The 18,227-nt window shown below is 48.5% G+C and overlaps 1 protein-coding gene across 2 annotated transcripts in view; it reads left to right on the forward strand.

Moving 5' to 3' along the window:
* The window catches only part of LOC137532938 (D-threitol dehydrogenase-like), a 112,134-nt gene continuing 93,907 nt past the window's right edge, over window positions 1-18,227 (forward strand). For both annotated transcript variants that reach the window (XM_068253970.1, XM_068253971.1), the window contains exons 1-2: window positions 1-297; window positions 1,833-2,047. In XM_068253970.1, the coding sequence (XP_068110071.1) occupies window positions 282-297; window positions 1,833-2,047 (231 nt within the window). In that variant the 5' untranslated portion in view covers window positions 1-281. The remainder of the gene's footprint in view (window positions 298-1,832; window positions 2,048-18,227) is intronic.

The following is an 18,227-nucleotide window of genomic DNA, read 5'->3' on the forward strand; positions in this document are numbered from 1 at the left end:
AGAAAAAAGATGATATGTAACGCAGAGTTGGGTGGGACAGTCTGCAGACTTTCATAAGCTGCATGATTTTACATAACAAGGGATATAAGGGTGCCTGCGCACACAACTCTCTATGCTGTAGCTTTAGATACATATCATTCTATATATTAATAGACATTCACAAAAGGAGAAAGCGAGATTGAGGCTTGTATCAGCACGTTTCAACCCAGATTCAATTTTCTCAGCATCCTACTCGAGGTGCGACTCTCTAGCAATCAAGTAAGACGGACTGTGGTTCTACAATGGAACAAAGCAAAGGTATGGTTTGAAACGGTGTCATAAATGCTTAAAGTGGTAAGGAGTCCTTGGGCTAGCCTCCCTAACGCTACTGAGCGTACACCCTAGTGGCTCCAGCTCAAGCGCTTTAAGCCCGCCTGGAGAAAACCGCAATATAAATGTTATTTGTCTTGTTTTGTCTAAAGCAGATCTGAACTCAGAACTTCCTCTCTGCTCTAAAAGATACACAACAACATTATAACCTTTAAAGGAAAACATTTCTTTGTTACAGCTGCTACAAATCCAGCAATAAATCTGAAGCAAGTCTAGTTCTTGCTTTCATGGAAACAGACATATTGTTAACATCCTGTGTTTACAAATTAGCTGCTCTGCCTTGGCAGTCAGCTGACACAGCTGAGAGATCAACTTACTGTGGTGATTAGACACAATTAAGGGGGAATTAGAAAGTTAAACTCTCTAAATACATACAGGGGCATGTCTTTATGTGTTCCTTCCTGTGCAAGAGTTCAGGTTTACTTTAAAGGAAACCCGAGGTGAGAGTGATATGGAGGATGCCATATTTATTTCCTTTTTAAGAATACCAGTTGCCTGGCAGTCCTCCTGATCCTTTGTCTATAATGCTTTTAGCCAAGGACCCTGAACAAGCATATGCAGATCAGGTACTCTGACTCAGCTGACTCAGGTTTTACTGGATAAGCCATGTGCTTGTTCCGGGGTTTTGACGCAGACACTACGGATGCCAGAAGATCAACAGGACTGCCAGCAACTGGCATTGTTTACAAGAAAATTAATGTGGCAGCCCCCATCTCCTTCTCACTTCGGGTTCCCTATAAAGAAATAAGCTGTGGGAACTGCTGTAGCACTAAGGCACCAACTGACATTGAATTGGCTTGAATGAACTGTTAGTAATGACAGTTCACACACTTCTCTCTGTTGTATAAGCAGATGTTGATCCCTTCAACTTCAGCTACAAAAATAATTTAGAGAAATTACAGGATTTATTTAGAAGGGGAAAGGCAAGTCTGCCAACAGTGGGGTATAAGAGGGTGTTTTCTGGAAGCACTGTGTTGTCTTGGGCACCTTAACCCCTGCCAGCACTGTAATGAACATTATTATTAACTATTTCTGCCGCTGGGACGTGAGCCTCACGTCTGGAGCGGCAGCTGCGCTAGTCACGTCCCTGCAGTGCTGTGCACGTGATCGTGCGAGCAAATGCCCGCAATCGCGATGCTACTGGCAACAGGGGGGATTGACTGCCGGGGACAAACGTCCCCTAAGCCAATCCGTTCTTGTCCGCCGAGAATAATTTTTGTTTAAAAACAGTGTTTATTCTTAAATAGAGCCGCCGCACTTCCTCATGCCACCTACCGCCGCTTCTACTTGTTTCAGATTTGTTTTAGAGTCATTAAAGTTAAACTAATTAATGTGTCTCGTCTAAGGTACAAAAAAAGGCCAAAAATTTTCCTGCTCAAGCCATGAAATATGAAATTAATCATGTAAGGGTTTGTTATTGCATTTATACTGTACAGTTCTTCCATTCTTATTTTCTTAAATAGAGAACCAAGTCTACAGGATGGTGGTTCAGCTCACAAGACCTAAAAACATTCTTCAACTTTTCAACCACTGCACTGACAATGTTCATGCCTTGTGTGACTACTTACCTGATGGTGGACACATACTTGTATGTAACCCCATTGACAGACATCCTCCATGTGAACATTCTACCCCAAAATTACATACACGGACTGGAAGGAGAGAGGATATTCTGAAGGTAATCATCAGAAATCTGAAATGCATTGATGAGGATCAACAGTCCAAAACACGCTGTCTGCATGTTGGGTTGATGTGGCTCTGTAAAATGTATTAGCTATAGGCTTGCTATACACCAGCAGTTCTGGATGCAAGCCTGGCTTCAGGGCACAGAGAGATAATTTGCATATTCAGTAGTGATGCATTGTGGGAGACCACAGTCTCTCACTTAAAGCTGAATTATCGCAAATACCTTCTGTTTAAGAAGGCAAAGTACACTGAAATGAATTACAATGGCCTCAATTCACTAAGATCATGCTGGAGCTAATAAGGCAAGATAAAACTTCCCACCACACAGTGAGAGAGTTATCTTATCTCTTCATTCCTTAAGTTACCTCCTCTGTAGTTAAGTTACCTCCTCTATAGTTAAGTTACCTCCTCTGTAGTTATTTTCACACACAGTTAATTGACAGCCTGTCTTTAACTTTAGAATTCTGGAGTTATTTTAAGGATTGTAGAGTTAACTTTAGGTTTGCCTGAGGTAAAATGTTTCCTGAATACTACATGCCTTATCCACACGGTGATAACTCTAGAAACGTTATTAAAGACAGGATATAAGCATAGTGAATTGAGGCCAATGAGTTTTAGCTGTGTTATACATTGAAAACCCCAGGAAGGAAGCCCACATTATGTCTGGGCAAATATAAAAATGAAGCCGAAGATTTGAAACCAAATCTAACCTAAGGAGAGATGTTTCTAAAGGTAGGCATACACTATACGCCCTATCTCATGAATTAAACGATAGGCTTAAAAAACACAAAATCTCATAAAAAGCTCATAATAATTAAAGGGAACCAGAGCAGAAATAAAAAAGAAGTTATACATACCTGAGGCTTCGTCCAGCCCCGTATGGGCTGATCGATCCCACGCCACCTTCCTCCTCTGCCCGCAGCTACGAGAACCGGCTCCGCGCTGATCCGTCTGTCGGAGCCAGTCTAAGCGTAGCAGAGGTGCGCACTTTGCGTATCTCTGCAGTAGTGTATGGAGAGATACGTAGAGGGCGCACTTCTCCTGCGTAGGCCGGCTCCGATGACGTCAGCGACAGGAGCCGGTCCTCGGAGGTGAGGGCAGCGGTGGATGGCGGCGTGGGATCGATCAGTGCGTATGGGGCTGGAGGAAGCCCCAGGTATGTATAACTTCTTTTTCATTTTTTTAGCTGGGGTACATCTCTGGTACCCTTTAAGGCCCTTTTCGTCTGTGTTATGCGACCCTTGATTAGGAAGTTATATGGCACAATGGGGTTGATTCACAAAGCTTAATTGTTTTTCACTTTAACTGTAAGGAGAGCTAATGAGATAAACAAATAAGGAGAGATAATTCAGGAGATAAACAGATAAGAAGAGATAAATCATGAGTTAAGACAAATAAGAAGAGATAAACTAAGAGTTAAGTCATTTAGGGCCTGAGCCCACTAACGCAGTTGTGTCTCCTTTTCAGTTGCACATCAATGTTACAGATGCTGAAAAGTGGACAGAAGCGGACACAGCTGCGTTAGTGGGCTCAGGCTCTTAAAGAGAAACCGTAACCAAGGATTGAACTTCATCCCAATCAGTAGCTGATACCCCATGAGACATCTTGATTTTTTCTCAAACAAATTATCAGGGGGCTCTGTATGGCTGATATTGTGGTGAAACCCCTCACATCACACTGTGGGAGCCTTGTTGCATTGTGAGAAATAACAGCTGTTTCCTACTGCCAAAAATGCATCATCTCTTTCCACAGACATCACCTGCCAGCAGTAAAGATGTCACCATGTGATAAATTTCAGAATGTAAATCAGGGAGAGGAAAGATTTTACAATGGGCAAACACAGACTAAATGATTTATAATTATTATAAAAATCAAGCACTTTTTTCATTATGTTATTTTCACCTGAGTTCCTCTTTAAGGAGAGATAAATCATGAGTTAAAGGAATACTGTAGGGGGCCGGGGAAAAATGAGTTGAATTTACCCGGGGCTTCTAATGGTCCCCTGCAGACATCCTGTGCCCGCGCAGCCACTCACCGATGCTCCGGTCCCGCCTCCGGTTCACTTCTGGAATTTCAGACTTTAAAGTCTGAAAACCACTGCGCCTGCGTTGCCATGTCCTCACTCCCACTGATGTCACCAGGAGCGTACTGTGCAGTCGCAGACTACACTGGGCCTGTGCAGTACGCTCCTGGTGACATCAGCGGGATCGAGGACACGGCAACGCAGGCGCAGTGGTTTTCTGACTTTAAAGTCTGAAATTCCAGAAGTGAACCGGAGGCGGGGCCGGAACATCAGTGAGTGGCTGCGCGGGCACATGATGTCTGCGGGGGACCATTAGAAGCCCCGGGTAAGTTCAACTCATTTTCCCAGACCCCCTTCCCCCCCCTACAGTGTCCCTTTAACTTAGATAAAGAAAGATAAATCATATTCATTTAAGGAGATATATATTGTGAGCTAATAATTAAAGTGAGATAATTCAACAGAAAAGCTTTGTGAATCATCCCCAATGTTGGGTCTGTAGTGGGGGTGGGGCGGGGTGAGCATGTGAAAAGCACTGCAGACTAAGCACCCAGTTCCCCCACCGCCAGGCTTTTCCTCCACAGTATCAGGAGAGGGAGATATTTCAAACAGGTATTCTCATTTTGTTATGCACAGGTAATGTTGCACATCAGTACACAATTGCCACTATTAACAAGTTTACTAATTTATTAACTTTTATTATTGGTAATAGTGAAGATATTATTACAGAACTATTGGAGTCTCTATTCATAATGCTGCAAGAAATTGTTTTGTCTCCCTCCTTAGGTTGCTTGCAAGGTCTGTTTGTTCCTTCCTCTCCAGAGATGTGTTCAAGGGCTGGTTCACACAGTTGCTTTCACAAGGTCGCAGCACTCCAGCAGGCGCTAGAAGGATAAAAAGATCTAAAACGTTTAAAAATGGGGAGGTAGTGGTGGACTTACCTCCTCCGGGCCGACACAGAGACACTTGGCATAGTATCAGACCTGTTTTGCATATGCTTCATCTTATTACCTAAGGAAGCGGGTCACTCCCGCAAAACCCGTTGTATTTTACTGGAGTATGTAAATAAATTGTTTTGCTGAAAACTGATCTGCATTTTCTTGCGTCTGCCCGGAGGAGGTACTGTAAGTCCACCACTACCTTCTGATTTTTTTTTTTTTTTTAAACAAAAAGATGTTTATTGAACAGAATTTTGCACTACCTTCTGATTTTTAAATGTTTTAGATTGTTTTATTCTTTTGGCGCCTCTGTATCCATACTACATTCATTTGAATGAGCAGTGTTTAAAAAACGAGTGCAGCGACCTTCATGACCAACAGGTTGCTTCCAGGGTCATTTAGCGCCGTGCTCCGGTGAAAAACTACAATTGCCGTTAGTAGGTCTTCCTTTTCATTCAAGCCTGGCCTTCTGCTGTTTCTTCTAGGAAGGGCTTTAATGCTTATTACATGTATGCTAAAAACTGTCTACAAATCAATGAGAGGTGGGTGATGGAGATGGCTAAAGCACCTTACAAAGTGGGGGAGGCTGGTACATTGGTTTAGGAAAACCTAGGTGGTACCTTTGAAGGGTGGGGTCACATGACACCTCAATCTCATAGGTGAGCAGGAGGGGATTGTGTGTGTGTGTATGAGGGGTTAAGATGGTATATATTTATCAGGTTAGTTAGAAGTTCCAAAAGGGATTAGATAGAAACTACAGCAAATTACTTCCACATTTCCGAAAGCAGGGCTCATAATTTAAGTTTTCAGCACTTAATAGCGATCATTTTTCTTTATAAATCCAGGCCAGGTTTACCAGACCACTCATGTTCTCCAGCAGTCTTTACCCTGGGTGATCCCAAACAAATCAAGCCCAGAGTTCCTAAAGCTACAGACACAACCCTCATGTTCTGTCTGCTTGGGGCTGGTCCAGAAAAAGAGATCAGATGCCCCAACACCCATTTCACACAGTTACAAAGTGAACACTACAGTTAGGCCAACATTATTAGCTCCCTTATGAAATTAAACAACACCCTTGATTTTCCATTACTATTTTGAAAACAAATACACTATAAAAAATAATGTCCACTTAAAGGGGCACTACAGCGAAAAACTGTAAAATTTAAAATATCTGCAAACATATACAAATAAGAAGTATGTTTCTTCCAGAGTAAAATGAGCCATACATTTATTTTCTCTTGTGTTGCTGTCACTTACAGTAGGTAGTAGAAATCTGACAGAAGTGATAGGTTTTGGACTAGTCCATCTCTTCATAGGGGATTCTCTGCAAGGCTTTTATTCTTTATAAAGATATTCCCTAAAAAGGATTTAAACAATGATGCTGGCCAGCTTCCCTGCTCATTACACAGTTTTTTGGCAGTTGGACAGAGCAACTGCCATTCACTAAGTGCTTTTGAAAATAAATACATCCCTGAGAATCCCCTATAAAGGGGAAACCCCTATAAAGAGATGGACTAGTCCAAAACCTGTCACTTCTGTCAGATTTCTACAACCTACTGTAAGCGACAGAGCAACATAAGAGAAAAGTAATTTATGGCTCATTTTACTCTGGAAAAAATGTACTTCTTATTTGTATATGTTTGCACATATTTTACATTTTACAGTTTTTCACTGTAGTGCCCCTTTAATTTAATTAAGATATTTTATTGATACACTAAGTTGAAACAAAATAGGGCAAACAGGAGACATTGAAAATGATTAGCTCCTAGTCAATAATGTACTTCTAATAATGTAATCTCTTAAAGTAGAGTAGGATTCAGCGCTCAAGTTCAGTCCCTCCTGCAGCCAAGCTTTTAACTTGCACTTCAGCATGTGGAGAGGTGAAACCACAGTATCCCCCCCCCCCATATGAAAAGACTCACCGGAAGAAACGGCCAAACGGGCCCGACAACGCCTCAGGGGTATAGGCCACCCCTCAGCCACACCGGCAACCTCTGCTGGGCTCTTGTTAATCTGGTCCAGGGACGTCACCTCCAAAAAAGACGCTTCACATAGCGTAAAAGTGCAAGGGATAGCTCCTGCATTTATTAAATAAAAGTTCAAGTAAAAAACAGCGTTTTCGCCTCTGAATTCAAGAGTATGACTTGCGCACCAAAGAGCAAAAGAAAGATGTGCACAAGGGATTTCTTTCCTGTGCATGCAGGGTTTTAAACGTGTGCATACCCAGTTCAAGTGTGCTTGTTCACAGCCGGTGCGCAAGTGATACTGGTAAATTCAGAGCAGGGGCGTAACAATAGACCCTGCAAGGGATGCAGCTGCAGGGGGGGCCCAGAAGCCACAGAGGGCCCGTCCTGAGAGACTGACAAGGGCAAGGAGAGAAAAAAACTTTCTGCTCTATGTACAGTTGTTCTATTGACTGCATCTGCTCAGACACTGATAAATACAAAGTTTTGCAGACAAAGATTTGTAGACAGTCCCTATTCAGTGTTCAGCAGGCTCTTGTGTACAGCACTGCTCTACTCCCAGCCTCTATACCCCTCCCAGCGTGCTGTGTCCTGGGGGGTTTGGCGTGAGGGGGCCCCATCCAAAGTTTCACAGGGTGGCCCAGTGATTTCTAGTTACGCCCCTGATTCAGAGGCAGAAACACTGTTTTTACTTGAACTTTTATTTAATAAATGCAGGAGCTATCCCTTGCACTTTTACACTATGTGAAGCGTCTTTTTTGGAGGTGACCTCCCTGGACCGGATTAACAAGAGCAGAGCAGAGGTTACCAGTGTGGCTGAGGGGTGGTCTCTACCCCTGAGGTATTGTCGTTCCCGTTTGGCCGTTTCATCTGTAGAGTTGGGCCGAACCTCCGATTTTCGGTTCGCGAACCGGGTTCGCGAACTTTCGCGAAAGGTTCGGTTCGCGTTAAAGTTCGCGATCCGCAATAGACTTCAATGGGGATGCGAACTTTGAAAAAAAAAAATAATTATGCTGGCCACAAAAGTGATGGAAAAGATGTTTCAAGGGGTCTAACACCTGGAGGGGGGGATGGCGGACTGGGATACATGCCAAAAGTCCCCGGGAAAAATCTGGATTTGACGCAAAGCAGCGTTTTAAGGGCAGAAATCACATTGAATGCTAAATGACAGGCCTAAAGTGCTTTCAAACATCTTGCATGTGTATACATCAATCAGGTAGTGTAATTAAGGTACTGCTTCACACTGACACACCAAACTCATCGTGTAACGCACCGCAAACAGCTGTTTGTGTAGTGACGGCCGTGCTTTACTGGTGCGCACCATGGCGAGAGTGCAGGTTTTGGTGGCTTTACAGCCCATATGGTCACCTGGCTGATGTAGCTGAATGACAGAACAGTGACTGTCCAGCTGATCAAATTTGGTCTGACCACAATGAGGCAACGACCTTATTATCGTGGGTGTGCCCCCCGAGACACTCATCTAGGCGCCGGTCATTGCTCCATTGTGATACGCAAGCCCCTTCACCACGGCAAGGTAATGATCACGAAGGGGAATGGGCGCATGTACATGCCTTTTCTTTTGTTGTTGCAGCTGCCCGCAGTGCAGCCAGAAAAATTAGGCAGTCATGTACACGCACCCGAAAAATTATTACAGCGGCCGCTGCTAGCAGCGGCCTAAAAAATTCAGCAATCCGCCTGGAGTCCCGGACCCTGTTGGTGGTGGCGGAGAAGGTAGTCAAGCGGCCTGCAGGCAGACATGCTGTGTGGAGGGACTGGGAGCGACTTAGTCTTCTTGGGGCAGGCCAGGCAGCCAGTCACACGGCGTGCAGGCAGAGATGCTGTATGTGCGGGGACTGACTTAGTCTTGGGGCGGGCAGCAGCCCTCCGGGATCCATGCCTCATTCATTTTGATAAAGGTGAGGTACTTAACACTTTTGTGACTTAGGCGACTTCTCTTCTCTGTGACAATGCCTCCAGCTGCGCTGAAGGTCCTTTCTGAGAGGACGCTTGCGGCAGGGCAGGAGAGAAGTTGGATGGCAAATTGGGACAGCTCTGGCCACAGGTCAAGCCTGCGCACCCAGTAGTTCAAGGGTTCCTCATCGCTGTTCACAGCAGTGTCTACATCCACACTTAAGGCCAGGTAGTCGGCTACCTGCCGTTCCAGGCGTTGGTGGAGGGTGGATCCGGAAGGGCTACGGCGAGGCGTTGGACTAAAGAACGTCCGCATGTCCGACATCACCATGAGATCGCTGGAGCGTCCTGTCTTTGACTGCGTGGACACGGGAGGAGGATTAGTGGCAGTGGTACCTTGCTGGCGTTGTGCCGTCACATCACCCTTAAAGGCATTGTAAAGCATAGTTGACAGCTGGTTCTGCATGTGCTGCATCCTTTCCACCTTCCGGTGAGTTGGTAACAGGTCCGCCACTTTGTGCCTGTACCGAGGGTCTAGTAGTGTGGCCACCCAGTACAGCTCATTCCCCTTGAGGTTTTTTATACGGGGGTCCCTCAACAGGCAGGACAGCATAAAAGACGACATCTGCACAAAGTCGGATCCAGTACCCTCCATCTCCTCTTGCTCTTCCTCAGTGACGTCAGGTAAGTCAACCTCCTCCCCCCAGCCGCGAACAATACCACGGGAAGGTTGAGCAGCACAAGCCCCTTGCGATGCCTGCTGAGGTTGTTCTCCTGCCGCTGTCCCCTCCTCCTCCTCCTCCTCCCCCAAAGAAACACCTTGCTCATCATCCTCTGAGTCTGATTCGTCTTCTGCACACGACTTCTCTTCTTCCTCCTCCTCCCCCCTCTGTGCTGCCGCAGGTGTTGAGGAAACAGCTGGGTCTGATGAAAATTGGTCCCATGCCTGTTCCTGCCGTAACGGTTCCTGGTCACGCTCATTCGCAGCTTCATCCGCCACTCTACGCACAGCACGCTCCAAGAAGTAAGCGTAGGGAATTAAGTCGCTGATGGTGCCCTCACTGCGGCTCACCAGGTTGGTCACCTCCTCAAACGGCCGCATGAGCCTGCATGCATTCTCCATCAGTGTCCAGTTGTCGGGCCAGAACATCCCCATCTTCCCAGACTGTTTCATTCTACTCCAGTTGTAGAGGCAGGGCCGCCATCAGAAATTTTGGGGCCCCTCACAAATCATCAGTCCGGGCCCCCCCCCCCCCAAACTGAGAAATGTGCGTAGCCATTACATGTTGGCAGAGCTAGTTGGAGGCTTGCTGTCCACAAATTAATCACGAATAACCACGGTGGATACTCGTGATTCAAGTTAGCTCCAATTGCCACAGCTGAGCGGCTAGATGCGGCGGGGTTAATTACCCAGAACGCCACTCTCCGCCCAGCGTTTCAACGAGGTGCAAGTGTCCGAATGGACGCGTTGCAAGCCTCGATATCGAGCACTTCCTCCTTCAAGCCGGAAGGAGGAAGTGCTCCATCATTTTTTTAGAACCTCCCAGTTTTCTTTTCTGTTTAAAAAAGCTAAAAAAAAGTAGGTTTAATGCTATTGTCTCATATGGTAATGATTCAGCTTTTCCCATAGTCTCGCAGTTAGCAATCATGTGACCCCCAACAAGACAAATTCAGCAATCATGAGGCCCCCAACAAACCATGAGGCCCCCAACAAGACAAATTCAGCAATCATGAGGCCCCCAACAAGACAAATTCAGCAATCATGAGGCCCCCAACAAATCATGAGGCCTCCAACAAGACAAATTCAGTAATCTTGAGGCTCCCAACAAATCATGAGGCCCCCAACAAGTAAAAATTCAATCATTAGGCCCCCAGCAAGACAAATTCAGCAGTCATGAGGCACATAAATAGACAGCATTTCACATAAATAGGCAGAATGACCCCTTATGGTAGACACCTCTCACCTGGATTCTGACAGGGACCCCCAGGTTAGGTAGTGAGTGACATGGAGCCCTTTAGGCAGTGAGTGACAGGGAGCCCTTTTAGGTAGTGAGTGAGTGACAGGGAGCCCCTTTAGGTAGTGAGTGAGTGCCAGGGAGCCCCTTTAGGTAGTGAGTGAGTGCCAGGGAGCCCCTTTAGGTAGTGAGTGAGTGCCAGGGAGCCCCTTTAGGTAGTGAGTGAGTGCCAGGGAGCCCCTTTAGGTAGTGAGTGAGTGCCAGGGAGCCCCTTTAGGTAGTGAGTGAGTGCCAGGGAGCCCCTTTAGGTAGTGAGTGAGTGCCAGGGAGCCCCTTTAGGTAGTGAGTGAGTGCCAGGGAGCCCCTTTAGGTAGTGAGTGAGTGCCAGGGAGCCCCTTTAGGTAGTGAGTGAGTGCCAGGGAGCCCCTTTAGGTAGTGAGTGAGTGCCAGGGAGGCCCTTTAGGTAGTGAGTGAGTGCCAGGGAGCCCCTTTAGCAAGTGAGTGATGACAGGGAGCCCCTTTAGCAAGTGAGTGATGACAGGGAGCCCCTTTAGCAAGTGAGTGAGTGACAGGGAGCCCCTTTAGCAAGTGAGTGAGTGACAGGGAGCCCCTTTAGCAAGTGAGTGAGTGACAGGGAGCCCCTTTAGCAAGTGAGTGAGTGACAGGGAGGCCCTTTAGCAAGTGAGTGATGACAGGGAGCCCCTTTAGCAAGTGAGTGAGTGACAGGGAGCCCCTTTAGCAAGTGAGTGAGTGACAGGGAGCCCCTTTAGCAAGTGAGTGAGTGACAGGGAGCCCCTTTAGCAAGTGAGTGAGTGACAGGGAGGCCCTTTAGCAAGTGAGTGAGTGACAGGGAGGCCCTTTAGCAAGTGAGTGAGTGACAGGGAGGCCCTTTAGCAAGTGAGTGAGTGACAGGGAGGCCCTTTAGCTAGTGAGTGAGTGACAGGGAGGACCTTTAGCAAGTGAGTGAGTGACAGGGAGGCCCTTTAGCAAGTGAGTGAGTGACAGGGAGGCCCTTTAGCAAGTGAGTGAGTGACAGGGAGGCCCTTTAGCAAGTGAGTGAGTGACAGGGAGCCCCTTTAGCAAGTGAGTGAGTGACAGGGAGCCCCTTTAGCAAGTGAGTGAGTGACAGGGAGCCCCTTTAGCAAGTGAGTGAGTGACAGGGAGCCCCTTTAGCAAGTGAGTGAGTGACAGGGAGCCCCTTTAGCAAGTGAGTGAGTGACAGGGAGCCCCTTTAGCAAGTGAGTGAGTGACAGGGAGGCCCTTTAGCAAGTGAGTGAGTGACAGGGAGGCCCTTTAGCAAGTGAGTGAGTGACAGGGAGGCCCTTTAGCTAGTGAGTGAGTGACAGGGAGGACCTTTAGCAAGTGAGTGAGTGACAGGGAGGCCCTTTAGCAAGTGAGTGAGTGACAGGGAGGCCCTTTAGCAAGTGAGTGAGTGACAGGGAGGCCCTTTAGCAAGTGAGTGAGTGACAGGGAGGCCCTTTAGCAAGTGAGTGAGTGACAGGGAGGCCCTTTAGCAAGTGAGTGAGTGACAGGGAGCCCCTTTAGCAAGTGAGTGAGTGACAGGGAGCCCCTTTAGCAAGTGAGTGAGTGACAGGGAGCCCCTTTAGCAAGTGAGTGAGTGACAGGGAGCCCCTTTAGCAAGTGAGTGAGTGACAGGGAGCAACCCCCCCTGCCGCCCGCCGCCGCCGCCGCTTCCCCTACCTTGCAGCCAGCAGCCCAGCGTCAGACCTCAAGATCAGCGGCGACCCGACCAGTAAGAGCGGGCACCGGACGCACCCGCTCTATATGCGGAAGTGATGTCACTTCCGCATATCAGTGCGGGCGCTGGGTCCTAGCGCCCGCACTATTGTCGCCGCCTGATCGAGGTCTGACGCGGCGGAGGCGGCGGCGGCGGCTATAGGGATGGAGGGAGGGAGCAGCGGCCAGAGGGGTTGAGCGGCGGCCGGGCGGCACCCGCAGCGCCGCGGCGGGGATGGGGCCCCCCTGCAGGCCCCGGGCCCGTGACGGGAGTCACGGATGTCCCCCCCTGATGGCGGGCCTGTGTAGAGGTAGTGGGTCACGGCTTTCTTCTGTTCTAGCAGGCGGGAGAACATGAGCAGGGTCGAGTTCCAGCGAGTCGGGCTATCGCAAATGAGGCGTCTCACCGGCATGTTGTTTTTGCGCTGAATTTCCGCAAAGCGTGCCATGGCTGTGTAAGACCGCCTCAAATGCCCACAGAACTTCCTGGCCTGCTTCAGGACATTCGCTAAGCCAGGGTACTTTGCCACAAATCTTTGAACCACTAGATTCATGACATGTGCCATGCAGGGTATGTGTGTCAGCTTCCCCATATGCAAAGCGGCAAGCAGATTGCTGCCGTTGTCACACACCACGTTGCCTATCTCCAGGTGGTGCGGGGTCAGCCACTCATCCACCTGTTTCTTAAGAGCAGCCAGGAGAGCTGCTCCAGTGTGACTCTCCGCTTTGAGACAAGCCATGTCTAAGATGGCGTGACACCGTCGTACCTGGCATGCAGCATAGGCCCTGCGGAGCTGGGGCTGTGTAGCTGGAGAGGAGAACTGCCACTCAGCCAAGGAGGAGGAGGACAGCGAAGAGCATGTAGCAGGAGGAGAGGAGGTGGCAGGAGGCCTGCCTGCAAGCCGTGGAGGTGTCACAATTTGGTCCGCTGCGCCCTGCTTGCCATCGTTCACCACCAGGTTCACCCAATGGGCTGTGTAGGTAATGTAGCGGCCCTGCCCGTGCTTGGCAGACCAGGCATCCGTGGTCAGGTGTACCCTTGACCCAACGCTCTTCGCAAGAGATGACACCACTTGCCTCTCAACTTCACGGTGCAGTTGGGGTATGGCCTTTCTCGAAAAATAAGTGCGGCCTGGCATCTTCCACTGCGGTGTTCCGATGGCCACAAATTTACGGAAGGCCTCAGAGTCCACCAGCCGGTATGGTAACAGCTGCCGAGCTAACAGTTCCGCCACGCCAGCTGTCAGACGGCGGGCAAGGGGGTGACTGGCCGAAATTGGCTTCTTCCGCTCAAACATTTCCTTCACGGACACCTGACTGCTGCTGTGGGCAGAGGAGCAGGAAGCGCTCAAGGGCAGAGGCGGAGTGGAGGAGGGTGCCTGTGAAGGTGGAAGGGAGAAAGCGGCAGAAGCAGATAATGCACCTGATGGAGGAGGAAGAGGAGAAGGAGGGTGGCTTTGCTTTTGTGTGCTGCTGCTGCTTTTGCTCAGGTGGCCATCCCATTGCTGTTTGTGCCTTTTCTCCAGGTGCCTTCGTAAGGCACTTGTCCCTACGTGAGTGTTGGCCTTTCCACGGCTCAATTTTTGTTGGCAGAGCGAGCAGATGGCTTTGGTCCGATCTGAGGCACACACATTAAAAAATTTCCACACCGCTGAGCCACCCTGGGATGTGGGCACTATGGGGACCTCAGCAGCTGATGCTGAAGGGCAAGTTGGCTGGCTGTACATAGGTGGCAATACATGGTGCCGGACACTGCCACCAGCTGTTTCTGACGAAGAGCTGCCCCAGCTTCTTTCAGCAACTTCTCTCCTCCTCCTACTCTCTGACTCCCCCTCTGAACTGTCCCCCTCTTCATCTCCTCTATTGGGTGCATACAGAGGATCCCTATCATCGTCATCATCGTAATCATCCTGCCCAGCTTCGCTTGCCTCAGACAAATCCAAACATGCACCAACATCAGTAGGTCCTTCATCCTCCTTACACGTTACATCCATAATGTTGCCGCGTAACTCAGACATATGAGCTGGTGAAAATTCATCTGGCTGTAACAACAATGGCTGTGCATCAGTGTTTTCACCACTAAATAATTCTTGCGAAGTGTCAAATGCAGCGGAAGTGGTGCTAGTAGTAGCACTGGTGGCTGAGCAAGATGAGGTGTTCTGTGTCGCTAAATACTCAACCACGTCCTGACAATCTTGGGAGGTGATGGGACGTGCCTTCTTCCGAGCACTGTACTGTGGGCCAGGTCCACACGAAATTACATTTACACGACCTCGCGCAGACCTGCCGGGTGGCCTTCCTCTGGCTCTGCCACTACCTCTTCCTCTACCTGTTTTGTCCATATCGGGTATGCACGGAGTGGTATATCACACTGCGTGCACTCACGTAGGTAGGTGGGTTCACTTAACTGCACAGGTATGCGCACTGATGCGGTGGGTTCACTGAACAGAACAGGTATACAGTGGCGGGTTCACAGAACAGGTATGCAGTGGCGGGTCCACTGAACAGAACAGGTATGCAGTGGCGGGTTCACTAAACAGAACAGGTATACAGTGGCGGTTCACTAAACAGAACAGGTATGCAGTGGCGGGTCCACTGAACAGAACAGGTATGCAGTGGCGGGTTCACTTAACTGCACAGGTATGCGCACTGATGCGGTGGGCTCACTGAACAGAACAGGTATGCAGTGGCGGGTTCACTAAACAGAACAGGTATACAGTGGCGGTTCACTAAACAGAACAGGTAAGCAGTGGCGGGTCCACTGAACAGAACAGGTATGCAGTGGCGGGTTCACTAAACAGAACAGGTATGCAGTGGCGGGTTCACTAAACAGAACAGGTATACAGTGGCGGTTCACTAAACAGAACAGGTATGCAGTGGCGGGTCCACTGAACAGAACAGGTATGCAGTGGCGGGTTCACTAAACAGAACAGGTATGCGCACTGATGCGGTGGGTTCACTGAACAGAACAGGTATGCAGTGGCGGGTTCACTTAACTGCACAGGTATGCGCACTGATGCGGTGGGTTCACTGAACAGAACAGGTATGCAGTGGCGGGTTCACTTAACTGCACAGGTATGCGCACTGATGCGGTGGGTTCACTGAACAGAACAGGTATGCAGTGGCGGGTTCACTAAACAGAACAGGTATACAGTGGCGGTTCACTAAACAGAACAGGTATGCAGTGGCGGGTCCACTGAACAGAACAGGTATGCAGTGGCGGGTTCACTTAACTGCACAGGTATGCGCACTGATGCGGTGGGTTCACTGAACAGAACAGGTATGCAGTGGCGGGTTCACTAAACAGAACAACTGCACAGGTATGCGCACTGATGCGGTGGGTTCACTGAACAGAACAGGTATGCAGTGGCGGGTTCACTTAACTGCACAGGTATGCGCACTGATGCGGTGGGTTCACTGAACAGAACAGGTATGCAGTGGCGGGTTCACTTAACTGCACAGGTATGCGCACTGATGCGGTGGGTTCACTGAACAGAACAGGTATGCAGTGGCGGGTTCACTAAACAGAACAGGTATACAGTGGCGGTTCACTAAACAGAACAGGTAAGCAGTGGCGGGTCCACTGAACAGAACAGGTATGCAGTGGCGGGTTCACTTAACTGCACAGGTATGCGCACTGATGCGGTGGGTCCACTGAACAGAACAGGTATGCAGTGGCGGGTTCACTAAACAGAACAGGTATACAGTGGCGGGTCCACTGAACAGAACAGGTATGCAGTGGCGGGTTCACTAAACAGAACAGGTATGCAGTGGCGGGTCCACTGAACAGAACAGGTATGCAGTGGCGGGTTCACTAAACAGAACAGGTATACAGTGGCGGTTCACTAAACAGAACAGGTATACAGTGGCGGTTCACTAAACAGAACAGGTATGCAGTGGCGGGTCCACTGAACAGAACAGGTATGCGCACTGATGCGGTGGGTTCACTGAACAGAACAGGTATGCAGTGGCGGGTTCACTAAACAGAACAGGTATACAGTGGCGGTTCACTAAACAGAACAGGTATGCAGTGGCGGGTCCACTGAACAGAACAGGTATGCAGTGGTGGGTTCACAGCACAGGTATGCAGTGGTGGGTTCACAGCACAGGTATGCAGTGGTGGGTTCACAGCACAGGTATGCAGTGGTGGGTTCAATGAACAGGTATACAGTGGCGGGTCCACTGAACAGAACAGGTATGCAGTGGTGGGTTCACAGCACAGGTATGCAGTGGTGGGTTCACAGCACAGGTATGCAGTGGTGGGTTCACAGAACAGGTATGCAGCCAGACAGGAACAAGCTAAGCCTAACTAATCTTTCCCTGAGAGACAGTCTGCAGCAGCTCGCCCTACTCTGACTAATGCAGGCACACGAGTGGCCGTAATGGCCGCCGCTGCCTGCCTTATATAAGGGGGGGTGGGGCTCCAGGGGCTAGTGTAGCCTAATTGGCTACACTGGGCCTGCTGACTGTGATGTAGAGGGTCAAAGTTGACCCTCCATGTGCATTATGGGGCGAACCGAACTTCCGCAAAGGTTCGCCTGCGGGACGCGAACGCGAACCACTGAAGTTCGCATGGAACCGTTCGCAGGCGAACTGTTCGGCCCAACTCTATTCATCTGTTTAGTCTTTTCATATTGGGGGGGGGGGGGATACTGTGATTTGCCATTTACCCGTACATATGCTGAAGTGCAAGTTAAAAGCTTGAATCCTACTCTACTACAATTCTTTGAGCTAATCACAACTAGCAATAAAGCGCTCCACCTATATGAAGTGGTGTTTGCTCAGCTCACCTATACATATTGCACTTATATGTGTACTTTTATGTACAATTTGTGGTCTACGAGTGTTAGTGTACATTTTTTATTATTTAATCTCTTAGAGTAGTTCTTTACTAGGTTGGCACAGGTCGCCTGAGGGATTTTGGCCCATTGTTCCATTGCAAACTGTTCTGGCACAGGTGTGGTTTCAAAGCTGATTGGTTAATTACTGTAGGTTTGTTTTGAAAGCAAATATTCACATATGGCTAATTTTTTTGTCCACCCCATTTTTATTATATTTGATATAAAGCAAGCCTAAAAATGTATTTTACTGTCTATTAAAAAACATGTACCAAAAGCTACCAATCAGCACTGGCGAATGTTTGATTATATCATATTTCATCAATGCTGCAAATATTCAAAATAAGTTTAGGAAAATGTGCCATAATTCCTGGTGGGCTAATCATTTTGATCTCAATTGTATGTTAGAAGTGAAGTTCACCTCAGAAGGCAGGTGCGGCTCTGACTTCCTGACTCACGACAGTTTGTACCTTGCAGCAACAGGCCGAAGAATGTCTCGACCGCAGATAGCATGTCTGCTATGTGCCTGCAAGCCCTAACCTGCTGATTCCACTGTTCCCTCCTCTTCTATCAGCATACGTTATCAAATCTTACACAAAGGAACTAAGACTGATAACAGCGATGCTTCAGGCTCAGCTCAGAAATATGAGTATGTTCAACCCCAAGCTTATATATATAAGCTTGGGGTGCCAAGCTTATATATAGAAGCTTGGGATGGGACACTTATGTATATAGGCATCAGAGGTTGCCGCTAGAATCCTCTTCCATAACGACATCACAAAGCTGGTGGATGTTAGAGAACTTGTTCT

The sequence above is a fragment of the Hyperolius riggenbachi genome, chromosome 9 (genome assembly GCF_040937935.1).
Source record: "Hyperolius riggenbachi isolate aHypRig1 chromosome 9, aHypRig1.pri, whole genome shotgun sequence".
NCBI lineage: Eukaryota > Metazoa > Chordata > Amphibia > Anura > Hyperoliidae > Hyperolius > Hyperolius riggenbachi.